The sequence below is a fragment of the Scardinius erythrophthalmus genome (genome assembly GCF_964197995.2).
Source record: "Scardinius erythrophthalmus genome assembly, chromosome: 7".
NCBI lineage: Eukaryota > Metazoa > Chordata > Actinopteri > Cypriniformes > Leuciscidae > Scardinius > Scardinius erythrophthalmus.
The window spans coordinates 43,930,834-43,948,651 of record NC_138227.1 but is presented as its reverse complement, the minus strand read 5'-3'; the positions used below and the strand labels follow the sequence as shown (position 1 = coordinate 43,948,651).

The 17,818-nt window shown below is 42.1% G+C and overlaps 1 protein-coding gene across 1 annotated transcript; it reads left to right on the top strand.

Annotated features, from left to right (window-relative positions):
• Positions 1 to 277: 277 nt before the first annotated feature.
• Positions 278 to 3,215, top strand: LOC308693849 (zinc finger BED domain-containing protein 4-like; the record flags this gene model as incomplete). Its single annotated transcript, XM_081370941.1, has 2 exons — positions 278 to 1,265; positions 2,125 to 3,215. 2 exons carry the CDS (start codon positions 278 to 280, stop codon positions 3,213 to 3,215), a joined length of 2,079 nt encoding a protein of 692 aa, XP_081227067.1.
• Between the last annotated feature and the right edge of the window lie 14,603 nt (positions 3,216 to 17,818).

Sequence of the window (17,818 nt, the reverse complement as noted above, 5' to 3'; positions counted from 1 at the left end):
ATAGGGTGTGAAAATTGGACAGCTGTGGTATTTGTATAGAGTGTGATTCTGTATAGACGATGTGTAGATTTTTGGTATGGCGTGTGGATTTTGTAAGAGGTAAAGGAATTTAAATGGGATGTGAATTTTGTATAGGGTGTTAAATGTGTATTTTGTGAAGGTGTGAATCATATTTAATATAATAAAGTTCTGAGTAACGAATTATTAACAAAGGAATTATTTACCCACTCACCCCCTCTCCCCCCCTAAACCAGAAATTCTGACATTTCATGGCATCATGGCGTTACCAAAAGTTGGAAGAAAGCGGCAGAGTCCTATTTGGGATTACTTTGAATATGACTGTGTGTCAGATAAAAGCAAGTGCCTTGCAGTGGAAGGTGGTAAAATATGTGGACAATTTTTGAAAGGGAAAAATCCTACGAATTTGAAAGTACATTTGAGAAGCGCGCATAAGGAGGCTAACCTAGCTTACCTCAACAAGGTCAAGGAGAACACCGAGAACCCCTCCCCTGAAACAGAACCTAACCCCGGTAACGTTACAGGGCCAGGCAGCATGACGGAGACAGCCGCAGTACAGAGAACACTACATGAGAGCTTTCACCGGCGACCTGATAGCTACTGGTTAGTTAATACGCAGGAACACCACAAGCGGGAAGAAGCATTGGTTAATATGTTTATTGATACTGGGATGTCTACACGACTCTGTGAGTCGATTGCCTTCAAAAAGTTTGCCAATGTACTCGAACCAAAGTTCAAAACACCTGGAGCTGCAAGAGTCAACAGCCTTATTGGGGCTAAGATGGATACAGCAAAACAGAAATTAAAAGAGATCATTAAGGATGTGAGGAAGCTGACCCTATGTGTAGATGGTTGGAGCAAGAAAGGATTAACATCATCTTTTATGGGTGTGTCAGCTTGTTTTTACTATCCGCCCGGAGGCCAGGTTCACCATGCCCTGCTTAACTTGCACCACTTAGAGCACCCTCACACAGGGGAGTCCATTGCTCGCTGCATTGATCAGACATTAGATGCATGGGGTATAAAAGAAGACAAGGTGCTGCTCATTGTGACAGATAACGGCTCCAACATTGTCAAGGCTGTGCGGCTTCTCAGGGATAAAAAGCGAGAGCAGAGCCGTGAGTCAGATGGTGTTGTCTCTCAGGCACAGCCAAGAGGTGTAGGAGATGAGCAGAACGAACTGTGGATGGATTCGGATGGGTCAGACGAGGAGGAGGAGGATGAAGAGGAGACTGACATTGGCGTTGGTGAGTAAATTGGCAGTTTTTCTCAATCACTTTCGTGCATTTCTCAGATCTGAATTGAAATTAACTACTTGTTCAACTTCCACACCATGTAGTCATTTGAGCACATAATAAAAGCAATGTTCTCATTCTTTATAAAACACATCAAATGCTTTGACACATTTATGCAAATTATTATGTACAATTAATCATTGTACATAATCATTTGCATTTCTGATTCCTGCATTATCAGTTGCTTATCATGTTGATCATAATGTATTCTACTGGTTCTCTCTCTGTTGAATAATCTTACTAAATCACTACATGCAAAATGGTTGAAATTCATTTTCTATACACGTCTAAAATGGATTAAGATATCCATTGTGTTTTTCTTTTCTGCATCACAATGGCATGCTCTGTCAACAAATTACAGTACAAACAATAAAAGTGTAATGTGACATGTCCAATCTCTTGCACTATATAACTTTGTACTGTTGAAATTGATATACAGAAAAAAGTGCAACATTGTGCATTTTTAATCATTGTCATTAAAATCTTAGCCCTGGTTTATATCAGAAAATACTTACAAAATACAGTGTTACAACATGCTGAACATATTGACTGTTTGGAAACTATGACACAAGGACTTGTCATTCTGATGCACTGACATGTTAACTGACATTCAGATTTACATTTGAGAGAAACAGAAATGCACTTACTGCTTTGCAAATGTTAATGATTCAAGAAATTTACTAAAGTGATTGAGAAAAACAATTGTGTTTAACTGCTAAGTTGGATCATTACAAAAATGTACGACTATTTTTTGTGAATTTTATATTTAATGCTTAATTATGTAATTGTTTTCTCTTTTTGCTTTGCTAAGAACTTGACCTGCCAGAAGATGGGGAGAACAAGTTCCAGAGAATGCCATGCCTAGCCCACACTCTTCAGCTCACACTTAAAGATGCCATGAAGCACACAAGTGTTCACTCAGTCATAACAAAAGCAAGAAAACTAGTACACAGTGTGAGGAAATCGTCAGCGGCTAATGAAGAATTGATCAAAAGATGTGGCAAAACTCTGGTTCGAGATTGTAGCACACGCTGGAACAGCACAATTGATATGCTGAAAAGACTGCTGGAGACTAGAACAGAACTAAACCAACTACTTGAGAATTTTGGCATGGACACTCTCCTCATAAGTGATTGGGCTAAGCTAGAGAACCTTGTCAAGCTGCTTGAGCCTTTTGCTGTTCACACAAACCAGCTTCAGAGTGACAGTCAGTCACTGTCACAAGTAGTGCCATGCCTGCTCAACCTTGAGGCACACTTGCTGATGACTGCTGTTGGAAAGCAATTAGCTCAAGTACTGCTGAAGTCCTTGCGAGAACGTTTTGCTGGCATTCTTAGCCCTGATTCCGTACAGTTTGATGCAACACCAGCAGGAGCCTGCCTAATGGATCCAAGTGTTTCGCTGGTTCTTCAATCACCAGACACAGTGCCACTGAAGAGGGCAGCACAGTCCTTTGTGCAGAACCTGGCAGCTCAGTATCAACCAGTTGCTTCTCAGTATGATGGTGCTACTGCAAGGGCCACTCAAACTCCAACAGGATCCCCTCTTGCTGTCCTTCAGAAATACCGCTTCGTTGCATCCCGTATAGAGGTCAACGTGTCCTCCACAAATCAGCCTAATCTGACCGATAGTCTGTTGATTGAAATGGAGAAGTATTTCTGTGAAGTTAAACAGGGAGTGTTTAATGAGACACCATTGCAGTTCTGGAGATCTAGAGAAGCTGTGTATCCAAAACTTGCCCCTGTGGCATTGGATCTCGTTAGTGCCCCTGCCTCACAAGCCTTTGTGGAGCGCATCTTCTCTTTGTGTGGACTGCTGTCATCTGGCCTGAGAAACAGAACAACTACATCTCTGGAGCAACGAGTTTTTCTCAAGATCAATAAGAAATTATTGCTTGACTGAAGTAAAGCCATCTCTCTGTTTCTCACCCATGCACACTCACTCACGCACACACCCATGGCACATACACACACACAAAAAAAATTGAAAAGCTATTTTATTTTAAACTGCTGATTCATTAATGCAAGGGACTTACATTATTTTGTTTACTATGTTGGAAGTTGGAACTTGTCGGGACAAAAGTTTTTTTATTTTTATTTGTCATGTTCTTTTCTCAGAATGAGCTCCCTGACAATCTGACAGAAAAGTCTTGTGTGGCTCAAAAAATTGGTTGAATACATGCGGTTCATGTATGTCCTCTTTAGTCTGTTGGCTATTTAGTTTTTTTCTTGGCACACGTCATTTACACATTTTGCACTTATTGCGGAGTCTTGAGACTGTTTGCATACATATTTGTGCCCATATGTACATTTTATGTACTGGTGTTATTGTTGAATAAATATAATGTTTTTGTTGAGTTATTACTACACAATACTTTTTCTGACCTTTTTGAATCTTGCCGCTGACAAATAATCCAAATTACAAAAAAAAGACTAAAAAAAAAAAAAAAAAAAACTAAAACTAAGCATTTTCAAAAAATAATAACTAAACTAAACTAGCAAACCCACTTTAAAAACTAATTAAAACTGAACTGAATTTGAAAACAAAAAGTCAAAACTAAATAAAAATAAAAACTAATGAAAAATGCAAAACTATAATAACCCTGGATAGGGCACATGCACATGCAGGACAGAATGATGCACACAAACACCCAGCACAGCTATCAGAAGTTTGTGGGTTCTATGCTAATTCAGATCTTGCGCTCATCATGGCTACAGCGTTGCTTTGAACAAACCATCCTTGAATTCGCCCAACGGCCAACTTAAACAAAGCCCATCAAAGACGACCCAGGTGGAACTTGAAAACCCACAATCTCCAGCTCCGGAGGCTGATGCCTTATCCATTAGGCCATTCTGCTAGAGGCCAGCATTCGGTGACTGTACAAGTGTACGCAAGTAACCCGAACCTTCATCAGCCAGGCTCGTTGGTCTAGGGGTATGATTCTCGCTTTGGGTGCGAGAGGTCCCGGGTTCAAATCCTGGATGAGCCCAGCAGTTTCAGAACAAGCAGCTGGTTGGCTCCCTCCTTTGGAGCGCTGAGCCAAACTCAAAACTGCTGTGAAAGGCTGTTTGTCTTCATCTGTACTAAAATTCAGCCAGATGACAAGTGTTTATTTCCTTCACAGAACATACTCAAAACCGTTGCCCGCCAGGGAGTACGGCTCCCTAACGACAAACGTGTTGTATTAAAACTGGTGCCTGCCCATTCTGTTAAAGGCCAGCGTTCAGTGACTGTACGCAAGTAGCCCAAACCTTCATTTGTCAGGCTCGTGGGTCTAGGGGTATGATTCTCGCTTCGGGTGCGAGAGGTCCCGGGTTCAAATCCCGGAAGAGCCCTCTCACCTTTAGTATGAGTTCAAGGGTTCTCTGACTCTGTTTGCTTCTGCTGCTTTTCTTTATCAACCACTTCATATCTGGCCATTTACTGCAACCCACATAGTACTTGACGTCACGTTCTGCAGCATCAGAGGCTGATGCTTCGGCCAAACTGAACTTTTTGCAGGCCTGTAGATGCCGTAGTGCAGGGGTGCCCAACCCTGCTCCTGCCGATCGACTGTCCTGCACAGTTCATCTCCAACCCTAATCAAACACACCTGCCTTTAATTTTCAAGCGATCCTGAAGACGTTAAATGGTTGCTTCAGGTGTGTTTGATTAGGGTTGGAGATAAACTGTGCAGGACAGTCGATCGGCAGGAGCAGGGTTGGGCACCCCTGCCGTAGTGGGATTCAAACCATTTTATATCGCTCTTAATTGAATCACCGTGGCTCTTTTGCAGAAACGCTTAAGCACAGGTATACTTGTTGTTCTGTGGAGTTTCTTTGAACAAATTATCATTGACTTTTTGCAGCATCGGCTTAGAGCTAGCTCAACAAGCACGCCCTAGGTGGGGGGCTGATGTCCTATGGTTCAAAGTCAAGCCTACGACATAGCCTCTATGAGGCTGTTTACATTTAGAGCCCGCCATTTTGGTTCTATGGTCAAAACAAACGAATCAATGATGTTTTTGTATGTCTAGATTCATTTATAGTTCATGACTCTTTCCCACCTGTTTTGTGTGTAATCTGCCTCTCTGCTTTCGTACGCAAAGCCTCCGTCGTAGGTCCGGTGCAAAAGCAAAAAGTGGCCTTTTCCCCTTAAGCCACTGGGCCTCTTGCGCAGGGTGCTTTGTGTAATTTCAGCCTGATAGGGCACATGCACAGGCAGGACAGAATGATGCACACAAACACCCAGCACAGCTATCAGAAGTTTGTGGGTTCTATGCTAATTCAGATCTTGCGCTCATCATGGCTACAGCGTTGCTTTGAACAAACCATCCTTGAATTGGCCCAACGGCCAACTTAAACAAAGCCCATCAAAGACGACCCAGGTGGGACTTGAACCCACAATCTCTAGCTCCGGAGGCTGATGCCTTATCCATTAGGCCACTAGGCCTTATCTGGCAAGCTCTGCCTTTGATCTGTAATATGACTTCAAGTGGTTTCTGAATCTCAAACAACTACACTTTAGTATCTCGACGCCAGGTCGGGTTCCGTCTTTGAGGTGAACTTCACAGAATTTGTGGCGCCCTCCCAAAAGGCTTCCTTCCGACAGGGCTCGTTGGTCTAGGGGTATGATTCTCGCTTTGGGTGCGAGAGGTCCCGGGTTCAAATCCCAGACGAGCCCAGCAGTTTCAGAACTAGCAGCCAGTTGGCTCCATCCTTTTGCAGCACTGAGCCAAACTCAAAACTGTCGTGGTTTTGAAATCCTTACTGCTGCTTGTGTTCATTTGTACTATAACTTAGCCAAGATTTTATTTATTTAGAAAAGGGACATTGTATATCAATCGACATTCATGAATGTAAATGTACCCAAATTAGCCCGAAGGCTAGTTTTCATCGGTAGTGAAAACTAGCAGCCAGTTGGCTCCATCCTTTTGCAGCACTGAGCCAAACTCAAAACTGTCGTGGTTTTGAAATCCTTACTGCTGCTTGAGTTCATCTGTACTACAACAGAGCCAAGATTCAGCCAGACGACAAGCGTTTATTTCCTTGCACAGAACGTACTCAGAATCGCTGTCTGCCAGGGAGTGCGGCTCCCTAACGACAAACGCTTTCTATTAAAACTAGTGCCCGCCCATTCTGCTAGAGGCCAGCGTTCGGTGACTGTACAAGTGTACGCAAGTAACCCGATCCTTCATCAGCCATGCTTGTTGGTCTAGGGGTATGATTCTCGCTTTGGGTGCGAGAGGCCCCGGGTTCAAATCCTGGACGAGCCCAGCAGTTTCAGAACAAGCAGCCAGTTGGCTCCCTCCTTTGGAGCGCTGAGCCAAACTCAAAACTGCTGTGAAAGGCTGTTTGTTTGTCTTTATCTGTACTAAAATTCAGCCAGATGACAAGTGTTTATTTCCTTCACAGAACATACTCAAAAACGTTGCCGGGAAGCAAAACGGCAGCGGCGTCACGTGCAGCGTTCTCCACTATGGCTTAGAGACCGCGATGATCCATTCTCCATTCACCTTCAACAACGAGACACAAGTCAACCTAAATGTCCCGAACCCCGAATGTGAACAAGTGAGAGGTTACTTACGGTTTAGGTAGAATCACGATCAAACGCAGCGCTGTATGGTTACTCACAACCGGTGCTGCGGCTCTGTTTACCGGACAGCGTTCACTCGCATCTGCCAACGCGTTCTTACTGCTAAACGTGACATAATAATTACCCCAAACACCAGCGATTGAGCTTTAGATGTATATATCAACGTACCTGAAAGCAACTCCGCCAGAAACCTGTTACAATGCCATCACCACCAGCCCCGCTATAAACTAGATGTACCGCATCGCGGTACAAAATATGACCGCCGCTCAGGCCTGCACTGGCTTTCCACAAAAATAAATGACGTGGAGTAATTTGGCTGTATTGCGTGTTTATGTATATACCTAAAAAAAGTAATAGTATGTGCATGTCTGTCTGTGTGTGTGTGTGTGTGTGTGTGTGTGTGTATATGTGGACATGTTTTTCTACACCGGTGGGGACTTAAACCTGAATGCACACAGACTCATGGGGACTCGTGTCACCGTGGGGACCTAAATTGAGGTCCCCATGGGTACAAAAGCTTATAAATCATACAGAATTAGTTTTTTTGAAAATGTAAAAATGCAGAATGTCTCCTGTGATGGGTAGGTTTAGGGATAGGGGCAGTGTAAGGGGATAGAATATACAGTTTGTACAGTATAAAAACCATTACGTCTATGGAGAGTCCTCACAAAGATAGTGCACCAGACATGTGTGTGTGTGTTTGTGTGTGTCTGTGTGTGTGTGTGTGTGTGTGTGTGTCTGTGCGTGTATGTATGTGTGCGTACATGTGTGCGCGTGTGTGTTTGTGTGTGTGTGTCTGTGCATGTGGATTTGTATGTGTGTGTGTATGGGTGTGTGTCTGTGCGTGTGGATGTCAGTGTGTGTGCATGCTTGCGTTTGTTTGTATTCCTGCATGTGTGTGTGTGACAGTATCATCCTAAACCAGCAACCCTTCGCTCAACAGCACCATACAGGCCGATGAGTGTACAGTCACTAAATGTGCACATAAATGAATTAATTTTATACCCCCCCATGGATGAAATTCTACAAAACTTAGCAGAGGATACCCCCAGAGGATGTCAAGTTAACCCTACACATGAAATAGGGTGCAGTTCTGAACATCTCCACTGAAGATAGGGGCGATTAAAGCAGAATAATATTGCATTTTCATTTTTTATGGGAGGGGCGCAAATCACAAATGAGTGATTATGGGCTAGGTTGATGTGGGCCCTTAAGAGCAACATACCATAAAAATTTCTTCATCCTCGGTGCCACGGTTCAGGTAGTTATTTAGGAAAAACTGCATTTTTTTGGGTTTGGGGGGGGCCCAGCGCGCGGGGGGGGGGGGGGGGAGTGGCCCCCGGGGACCAAACGAAATTTTTCCGTAGAAGTCTAGTGGGGCTACATGCCCACCAAATTTCATGTTCCCCGGTGTTTCGGTGTCCCTGGTATCGTTGACGAAAAATTTACGGGGGCCCCAGCGCAGGGGGGGGGGGGGGGGGGAAGTGGCCCCCGGGGACCAAACGAAATTTTTCCGTAAAAGTCTAGTAGACCAACATACCATAAAAATTTCTTCATCCTCGGTGCCACGGTTCAGGTAGGTATTTAGGAAAAACTGCATTTTTTGGGGTTTGGGGGGGCCCAGTGCGGGGGGGGAGTGGCCCCCGGGGACCAAACGAAATTTTTCCGTAGAAGTCTAGTGGGGCTACATGCCCACCAAATTTCATGTTCCTCGGTGTTTCGGTGTCCCTGGTATCGTTGACGAAAAATTTACGGGGGCCCCAGCGCGGGGGGGAAGTGGCCCCCGGGGACCAAACGAAATTTTTCCGTAAAAGTCTTGTAGACCAACATACCATAAAAATTTCTTCATCCTCGGTGCCACGGTTCAGGTAGTTATTTAGGAAAAACTGCATTTTTTTGGGTTTGGGGGGGCCCAGCGCGGGGGGGGAGTGGCCCCCGGGGACCAAACGAAATTTTTCCTTAGAAGTCTAGTGGGGCTACATGCCCACCAAATTTCATGTTCCCCGGTGCTTCGGTGTCCCTGGTATCGTTGACGAAAAATTCAGTAAGGTGACGAAAAAAAAACTTTGACAATCCCTATATGACCGCTTTCGCTAGCTACGCTAGCGGCGGTCATAATAAACTATAAATGAAGCACATTACTAAAATAATCTGTGTATTTACACAGCAGAAAGAGAGTGTAAACATACCTTAAAGGGGACCGAGAGCCAAAACAAAAACGCCAGGAAGGGAAGAACCCAGACCTACGAGGACCCGTAAACCCGTCAAAATAAGGGCCCTTAAATATTACGGCCGCTTCCCCCTTATTGGAGTATCAAAGCCCCACTCAACGAGGACCAATCGGCAGGCCAAATCACTTATCCGACCACAGTAAGCAATGACGTACATCCGAGTGAACAAGATGGAGGGAAGTTAGCCGAGTGAAGGGCATGCCAATTTTGGACTGGAATGCAGCCCCGCTGTTCCACACCTCAGGTTGCTATGCATCTTCCCTCCTATGAGCCTTTTTCACACTTCCAAGTTTTGTGTTTCCGGTGCTCACCAACGCCGGGTAAACTTACTTCCGGTGACAACAACAATGGCCGAGTCCAAGAATAAGTGTTGCTGTAGCGTCCCTCAGTGCAGCAATTCTAAGCAAAACCAACCTTATTTAAGTTTTCACGGGTATCCTTTGAACGAAGACCAAAAAAGAAATGAGTCATCGCTATTAGACGGGACGAAGGGTCTATGTTTGTCATTCGGAGAGGTAGCACGTATGTCTGCAGTCAGCATTTTACCATACCACTCACCTTGTCAGGAAGCATCAATCAGATCTGGCATTATTGCTGTTTTATGGTTAATTACCAGGGACCAATGTTTCTTGAGCAGTGAATGTATATATTTATAATATATATATATATTTTTTGCTTTGTACTGTAACATTTGATCAAATGTATATTGTCATTATTTATACTAAGTTTCCTGAAAATAATTTGAGAGACACAATGAAATAGTTGACAGCAAAATACCCTTTTTTAATTGGAATTCATGAAAAAAATAAATGTGTCAACTCAGTTCTGGTGTTCTGTCACCATCACTGTCATTCGTCACTGTCATTGTCATCAGGGGCCTGTACCATGAAGGTAGTTGAACAAACTCGGGGTTACAGGATAAGTTTTGAGTTGACAAAACCAAACCGATGCAATCAGGCTTTATTGGTACCATGATGCAGCTCATCAACTTTCTCTGTCAACTCAGGCTTTGATCCTCAAGCTATGATTACTCCACGCGCGCGTGCACATAAAAGAGTGACGTCGACACTGGACAACCAATCGCGGGTCGCGATTTTTCCGCGGAGGAGTAAGAGATAATCATTCATAATTACGATGAATTTAAATATGTATTTCAAGCTCGAAACAATACGGTTTCTGCGGCCAAAGCAAGAGAAGACTGTTGGATAAAGATTGCTTATTGTTAATGTGCAAGTTAAACAAATACGTTCTATATTTATGTAAAATTATGTATGTATGTGTAGCCTATACGTGTAATATAGCCTATAGCCTATTTTTATAATATATAAAAATGTGCATGTACCGGTACTAAGAAAAATTAATATTCATTGATTTTTAGATGCAACCCCAACTCCAAATGTTCTTGGCAGCAGAAAAAGACAAAATATAAAAATATAATTCAAAGTGGTGAGTATTTACCACAACCTTTTATTACTTTTGTGAACATTTTATCACAAACACTTGTTTCCAGAAAACAGAAATAAAGAATTAAATTCAGAAAACCAGAATACACTGGCAGAGTAGTTGGCTCTGAGTAGGCAATAGGGACGGCCGATTATGGATGTGATTACAGGTGCTGTACAATCTGGCTCTGGTGCTGGCTCCTCTAAGCAAGTAACACTGGGTAGGTGTGCAATACATTACTACTTTTTTTAAGTTGTAAATATGGCTGACTGTATGTTCTGCAGTAGAGGGAAATACAGTGTCCCTGTTGAAGCCAGCACACATACACACAGTCTCCCACACAGAGGTCAGTATGCAGCAGACAGAATTACCAAACATAACCTGCTTTTCAACAGTTATGCTTTACATTGGCCTATTTTTATTTATTAGGGTGGAGGAAATGATGAAGACACTGTGTCTGTGTCTGTGTGTCTGTGTCAGACAGTTGCTGAGGTGAATGCACTGGGCTTTTTATTGTGGCAAACATTTGAATGTGTGGCATAAAAAAGGGACTCTGGCCCTTACACATCTCTTTTATTGTAGGATTTTTCACAACCTGCCCCAGAAACTGAGGCCTCTACCTCAATGGGCTTCAGAAGAAATGTGTAAGGATTTAAAATCCTTGACATAAATTACAGTCAGTCCTGTGTTTGTAGGAAGTCAAGGAACTTTTTGTGATTTTGATGAGCCTCCAGAAAACTTGTAATGATCATGTTTGTGGTGGAATTATGTTTCAGGTGGAAAAAGACTCAGTCAGGGCCCTGTGCAAAACGAGTCTTGAACTAGACTGTCCACTAAAGGAGTCTTGAACTAGACTGCACACTAAAGGAGCTGACTGTGAGCTGAGGAGGCTCCAAACAAAATCAAACAGCTAGATAAAACTGATCTCAGTATGTATATAGTTATATACTGTATATGTATATATATAGTATAACTTATTTAACCAAGTAACACTTTAGTATGAATATTTATTAATGCAACTTTCTCTTGCTCTCTTTCTTCCTCCCATCCCACAAAACCAATAAACAATTTGAGACATATCTGCAGTTTCAATGTGCTTTTATTAAGTGTAATATTGTATGGTGATTGCATCTACATCTGCACCAGCTGGGTGGTCAAGTGTGATCGGGTCAGTTTCATCGGGGAGAAGCTGGTTTTGTGGTGTTTCTCGCTCCGTTCTACTGGTGGCTAATATATTGTGCAGAATGGCACATGCAACCACTATCTGTGATGCCCGCTCTGGTGACTCTTAAGGGCCGAACACCATTGAAACGTGCATTTAGGATGCCAAAGGTCATCTCTATCTTTACTCTGGTTTTACTGGGGGCCACACTGAAGCGGTGCTGTGGCCCTGTCTGAGGGTCATAATAGGGGGTTATTGTGTAGGTTTTTCTATCTCAGTTCAAATTAACAGTGTTTTGTACTGTACCAAATTTAACTTGCTTTCCTCAAAGTGCTGACACAACACAGACTCATGGACAATTTGTGAGACAAGCACTGGAGCCAGGCCATTTGGCATCCAAACTTGATCATATATGTTCATGACCACAAATCGTCTGCAGATGAAATGTTTATTAAATCATTGTTATATCTGTTAATGTTACTATTAATTTAAAGATTCATCTCACAGAAAATAATCATCTCACATATTCACATCATCTCTACCTGAACATTATGGCTGTGATAGGACTTCCTTTTAACATAATCTGCCTCATGTTCCCCTAGAGCAGTGGAGATTGGAGCAATAGACTGCATACATGTTGCAATGACTTGGGAATCCTATCATAAGATTAACAGAAGAATAATAAAAAAAAAGATTCAAAATAATTCTTAACATGTATTATATTGTATAGTACACTTGTGAAATTTGCTTAAAAACAAGTGTTCGTGTGATGTCACCCTATCAATATATCTTACTGGCAATTTTATAAAAGCCCTCTTTTATGGACATGGTCGATAAATGTCCGGGGAACACTATTAATGAAACTTTTCACTCCTGCAGAGCGAGGACCACCTTGCGAATGGTTTGACAAACCGTGTTTTCCCCTAGCTTCTGTGCGCCACCCAACGTGCAAGAATGTAGCCTACCACTTGCAAAAAAAAAAAAAAAAACGCAACGCAATACCATTTGCGGTACAGTAAGTGCATGAATTCGACGTGTTAAATTCTTTATGTGCGGCTCAAGAAGTTCGCAAAGATAAGAATTTCCTTCCGCGGAAAATCTGTATCTTCCATACAAGTAACTATCAGTTAAGGCAAGGGGATTTTGTCAGGCTATAAACTCTTTCTCTACGAAGTGCTCGTCAAACAATTTGCGCTGAAATGTCCACCGGATTTGGAAGAAAAGGTGAAGTCATTGTAACAGACACTGGGAATAAGTTACGTCACCTATATGTTTCTTTGCTCTCAGCTGATTGGTCAAACTTCAGTCTGAGATCTTGAATCCAGAACATAACCTGCCCCGGAGCAGGTTAGCCGTGCAGCGTAAGATACCATGGCAACGAACACCGATTAAAGCCGAGCTACTTTCATAGTACCTAAAACCCAGGGTTGGTGGAAACTAAGCTGAAACATAGCTGGCTAGCCACCTAATCCGGCTTCATGGTACAGGCCCCAGGTGTGTTCGACATCGGCTGCGGCTGGATGAACCCGATCAGCGAGAGTAGCCGCGTGCAGGCGGGGAGGAGCTGCAAAGGAGATGTGAAGTCGGACACTTTCTGGTTCCCGTAGTGACCGCTCACGTGGTGTTTGCATACTTTACCACAGCTGAAGTGAAATAAATGCAATATTTGCCAAATAATGTTTCAGAGACATTTTGATTCAATACTTTATGTATTGCTTCACACAGCGTCTGTTTGAACAAGATTAAAGTTCAACATAAGCTACTATCAATGAAGTGGAGTCTACGTTTTTTAATCAGTTTTATTTCGATAAACATGACACAATATAACATCGCAACTACATGAAAGAGTGTTTACTGTTATAAAAAACTGATTTGTGCGCTTTAGAGGAACTAAAGGTGTTTGAATAAACACGCAACACATGTGTTGCCAGTTAACAAAATAAATCAATTGACACTGAACCGCATTTTAGATTGGCTTTATTCTTCTATTATTTTAATCAATTGTTTAAATTTCCTTTAAGTTCTTTAATGCTCTGAAGTGAATGGTTCAACAAATAACAGGTGATTGTTTGGTATCACTCAACCTCAAATACTAGATTACACTATTCAAGTGTAGAAACTCAAAATTAATACAAAACAATATCTTTACAGAAATACCAGTAAAGCCTGATAAAGTGTCAATTTCTTGAAGTACAAATTATTACAAATGTTAGGGCACACTTTCGGGGTGAAACAATACACTTTGAAAACAAACAAACACGGTAGTGGCACCCTACAAAAACACAAAACCACTGTCAGCATTTTCATCATGTGCATTAAAGCCAAAAAAAATCAAATATAACATACACACGACATTATGCACCTCATTCACATTTGTTTAGCACATACACATTACATTAACAACTTACCAAACTCTTTTATAAAGACTTTGTAATGCTGGTCACGTGCATCAATCAAACATCTCCAGCCATCTCGAACTATAGAACATCGATTAAATCAAGGATGATAATCATCTTTGCACACAACTGAATGCGTCTCTCATGCACTGCTTTAGCCGTCTTTCTCGGTATCGCGCTATTATGACGTCATCATAAGGGCTCGCTTTTCTTAACCCCTTAACGCCCACTGTCGCGAATTTGCAACAAACCCCTTCCATTCAGACTGCAGGCGAGATAGCGTGTGTTTTCCCCCAATGCCTGTTTGTGCACATTCGATACATACCTAGGTACATTCTTCTTCTTCTTCTTCTTTTTTTTTATTGGCAACCACACTTAACAGTGCATTACTGCCATCACCCGGTAGCTTGGAGCTTGGATCAGAAACATTCCTAAGCAATCTTTTTCTACCTTTTCCCACTTTCTTTTGTATTGCATATAAATGTCTCCCTTTACTCTCATTATCCCAATATTGTTGCCACTTTTTACTCATTTTCTCTTTTATTACTGATTTAATTTCTTTTAAACTATATAGCAACTCAGTTTCTACCATCTCTTCATCTACTGCTTGTTTAGCTAATTTATCTGCTTCCTCATTGCCTTTAATTCCCACATGAGCTGGGACCCACATAAACTGTACCTCTATTTTAATTTGGTTCAATTCAAAGAGATTTTGAAGAATTTCCATGATTAAATCTGGTCTTGATTCTGACTTTTGATTATCAATACTAATTATTGCTGAATAAGAATCTGAACATATGACTGCATTTTTAATTTTCCTTTCCTTAATTATTTGTACTCCTAGCAGGATAGCCATCAACTCACCTGTATATACCGACAAATGATCACTAATTCTAGCTTTTTTCTTCACCATTAACTTTGGCACATTGACTGCCACTCCTATTCTACTTCCTTTTTTAGAAGCATCTGTGTAAATCTGTATATTATCTCCATACGTTATTCTTAAATACTCATTTGCTCTCATTACTTCCATCTCATTATTTCCTTCATTCTGTCTTATCTTCAGTAATGTTAGATCTACTACAGGCTGAGGAATAATCCATATAGGAGTATGCGGATATATTACTCTTGGTACACATCTATAATTGTCTATCTCTATCTCCTTAATATCTTCTTCTACCACCCACCCAAAACTCTTATGTTTCTTCATTCCTTGTTCCCAACATTTTCCTAATATTTTCCTTGTTGGATGTACCTCATTCTGACTATTAAGATTTGTCCAATACACAGCCATTAACTGTTGTCTTCTAATACTAAGTGGCATTTCATTTATCTCTATTTGCATTGCTGCTATGGGTGTTACCTAGGAACATTTTGCACACACTGGTTTCTCGTAGGAGCGGTCGGAGTGGGAACTACATCCGGTTCACCGAAGCTAATATTTTGGTTTGCAAAATCCGCATATCAAGGGCGCAAATGTGGAGAAATTGCCCAAAATGAGTTAAGTTGTGCTAAGATAAAAATATGTACCAGCTTATTGATTGCTTCTATAGCTATGTTATTCATATAGGCTTCATGTGACGAATATTTTTTACGTACTTTGTAGATTTCTGTTTGTAGCAAATTTGCGACATTGGTCCATAACGGCTGGATTAGGCTAATGGCTACATATTAGAATAATGCTGTATTTAGATGGTTTCAGCCAAAAATTTTTTTTTTTATTTTTTTATTTTTCACAAAAAATAGCATGTTAGGATATAACACTATAAGAATATATAATGTATGCACTGGAGAAACAAGGAAAGAGTTAAACAGAGTGTAACATGGAATGTATAAAAACTACTGTCAATGTTAGGTAGTAGGAGAGTGTTTTGTTTCTTGCTGTTGTCAAGATTCATTAATTTGTCAATTAAAGTTTATAAGTTCTAACAACTTTGTGCCATGAATAAAATCTACATACCTGAGATGGGAAAATTTGTTTTATCAATTTTACCATTTTGTAAAAAAAAATACCCTAAATGCCTGTTGTCGCAAATTTGCAACATACCAAAATTTCTATTTATTTGTTGTGCAAAAGTGAAATTGATAATCTCAACATTATTTACCATCTACTTAAAGGCAAAAACACACATACATTTTTTTTATATATACAGCTATATAAATTCAGGCGTTAAGGGGAAGTACTCTCTAGCTTATAAATTCAGATACCACCCGGCTACATTCTCCCCTGCTGACATGTCAACGCCCTCGGTGACAGCGTAAGAATTTCTCAGCTCTTTAACTGCTTCTCGGAAGAATACGGTACCCAAATTAGCTATCATTTGAGAAACAGCATTATGATTTAGGGCTGATCTAGGCTCATGGTGTGGATTTGAATGTTGACCCACATTAGATCTGGTACTCCTTCGAAGTGTGGGCAAACTAGAAACCCCACCTTCCTCCTGAAACCCTCCCCCAAGTTCTATTCCAGCAGGAACCTCGGGATCACAAGGAGACACCTCTGGAGCTTCCATCTTGTTTTAGGCTTCAGTTTCAGTCCGTACAAGACTTTCAACCACACTTGGGCCAGTACATTCCACAAGCACTACGCCCTCCTCCAAACTCTCATCATCCACATCCACTGTTGAAGCCTCATCCACTTCCACATTAGGCTCAACATTCCCCTTGCGGGCCACTGGAGTAGGGACATGCTCACAGGGTCTGAGATCCACCCGATTCACTCTTTTGATGGGCCCTCCTTCCACAGGCTCCACCGTATGGGTGGTCCCTTGAATCTCTATCACCCGGTATTGGGTCGAATGCCAAGCGTCCTGGATTTTATTCCTTCCCAGTGGTCGATTCCTCAAGTATACGATCTGGCCAACCTCAATGGATGGACAATACACTTTATCCTGAGAATGTGCAATTCGCTCTGCTGCTTTTTTCTCAGCATAGACCTTGGCACGTTCATGAGCCTCCTTCAGCCGCCTCTGATGCACCACTAACCAGTCATGAGTCGGCTTAGCTCCCGATTCTCTTCCCAACAGTGCATCCACAGGCAAATGAGGGTCCACGCCGAACAACAGATAGAAAGGAGAATACCCTGTTGTGGAATGCGGGGTAACGTTGTACGCATAGACCAGCTCGGCAAGATGTTCAGGCCACCGTCTTTTGGTCTCGGGAGGAAGTGTTCGTAGCAGCTCATGTAGAGTGCGATTAAAACGCTCGCACTGGGCGTTTCCAGTCGGATGATAAGGCATGGTACGGCTTTTCTTAACTCCATGCAGCTTGCACAATTCTGCGATTACCTCACTTTCAAAATTGCGCCCCTGGTCTGCATGTAGCCGTTCTGGGACTCCGAATTTCATGAACCACTCCCTCAGGAGAACTTTAGTTGTGGTGTCCGCTTTCTGGTCCCGCGTTGCAAAAGCTTGCGTGAACTTGGTGAACACATCAGTGACAACTAAAATGTTCTCCCTTCCATCAGTGGCTGGCTCCAGTAAAGTGAAATCTACAGCCACCACCTCTAAAGGCCGGGTAGCAAGGAATGACTTCATAGGTGGGTGTACTTTAGGCTGAGGCATTTTAGTGAGAACACAGCGCTGACAGTTCTTTATCCACTGCTCAACATCCCCATACATTCCCACCCAGTAACATATTGGCTTCAGCAGTTGCAGTGTCCTTTCAATTGCCTGATGCCCCATACCAGCATGCACGGCC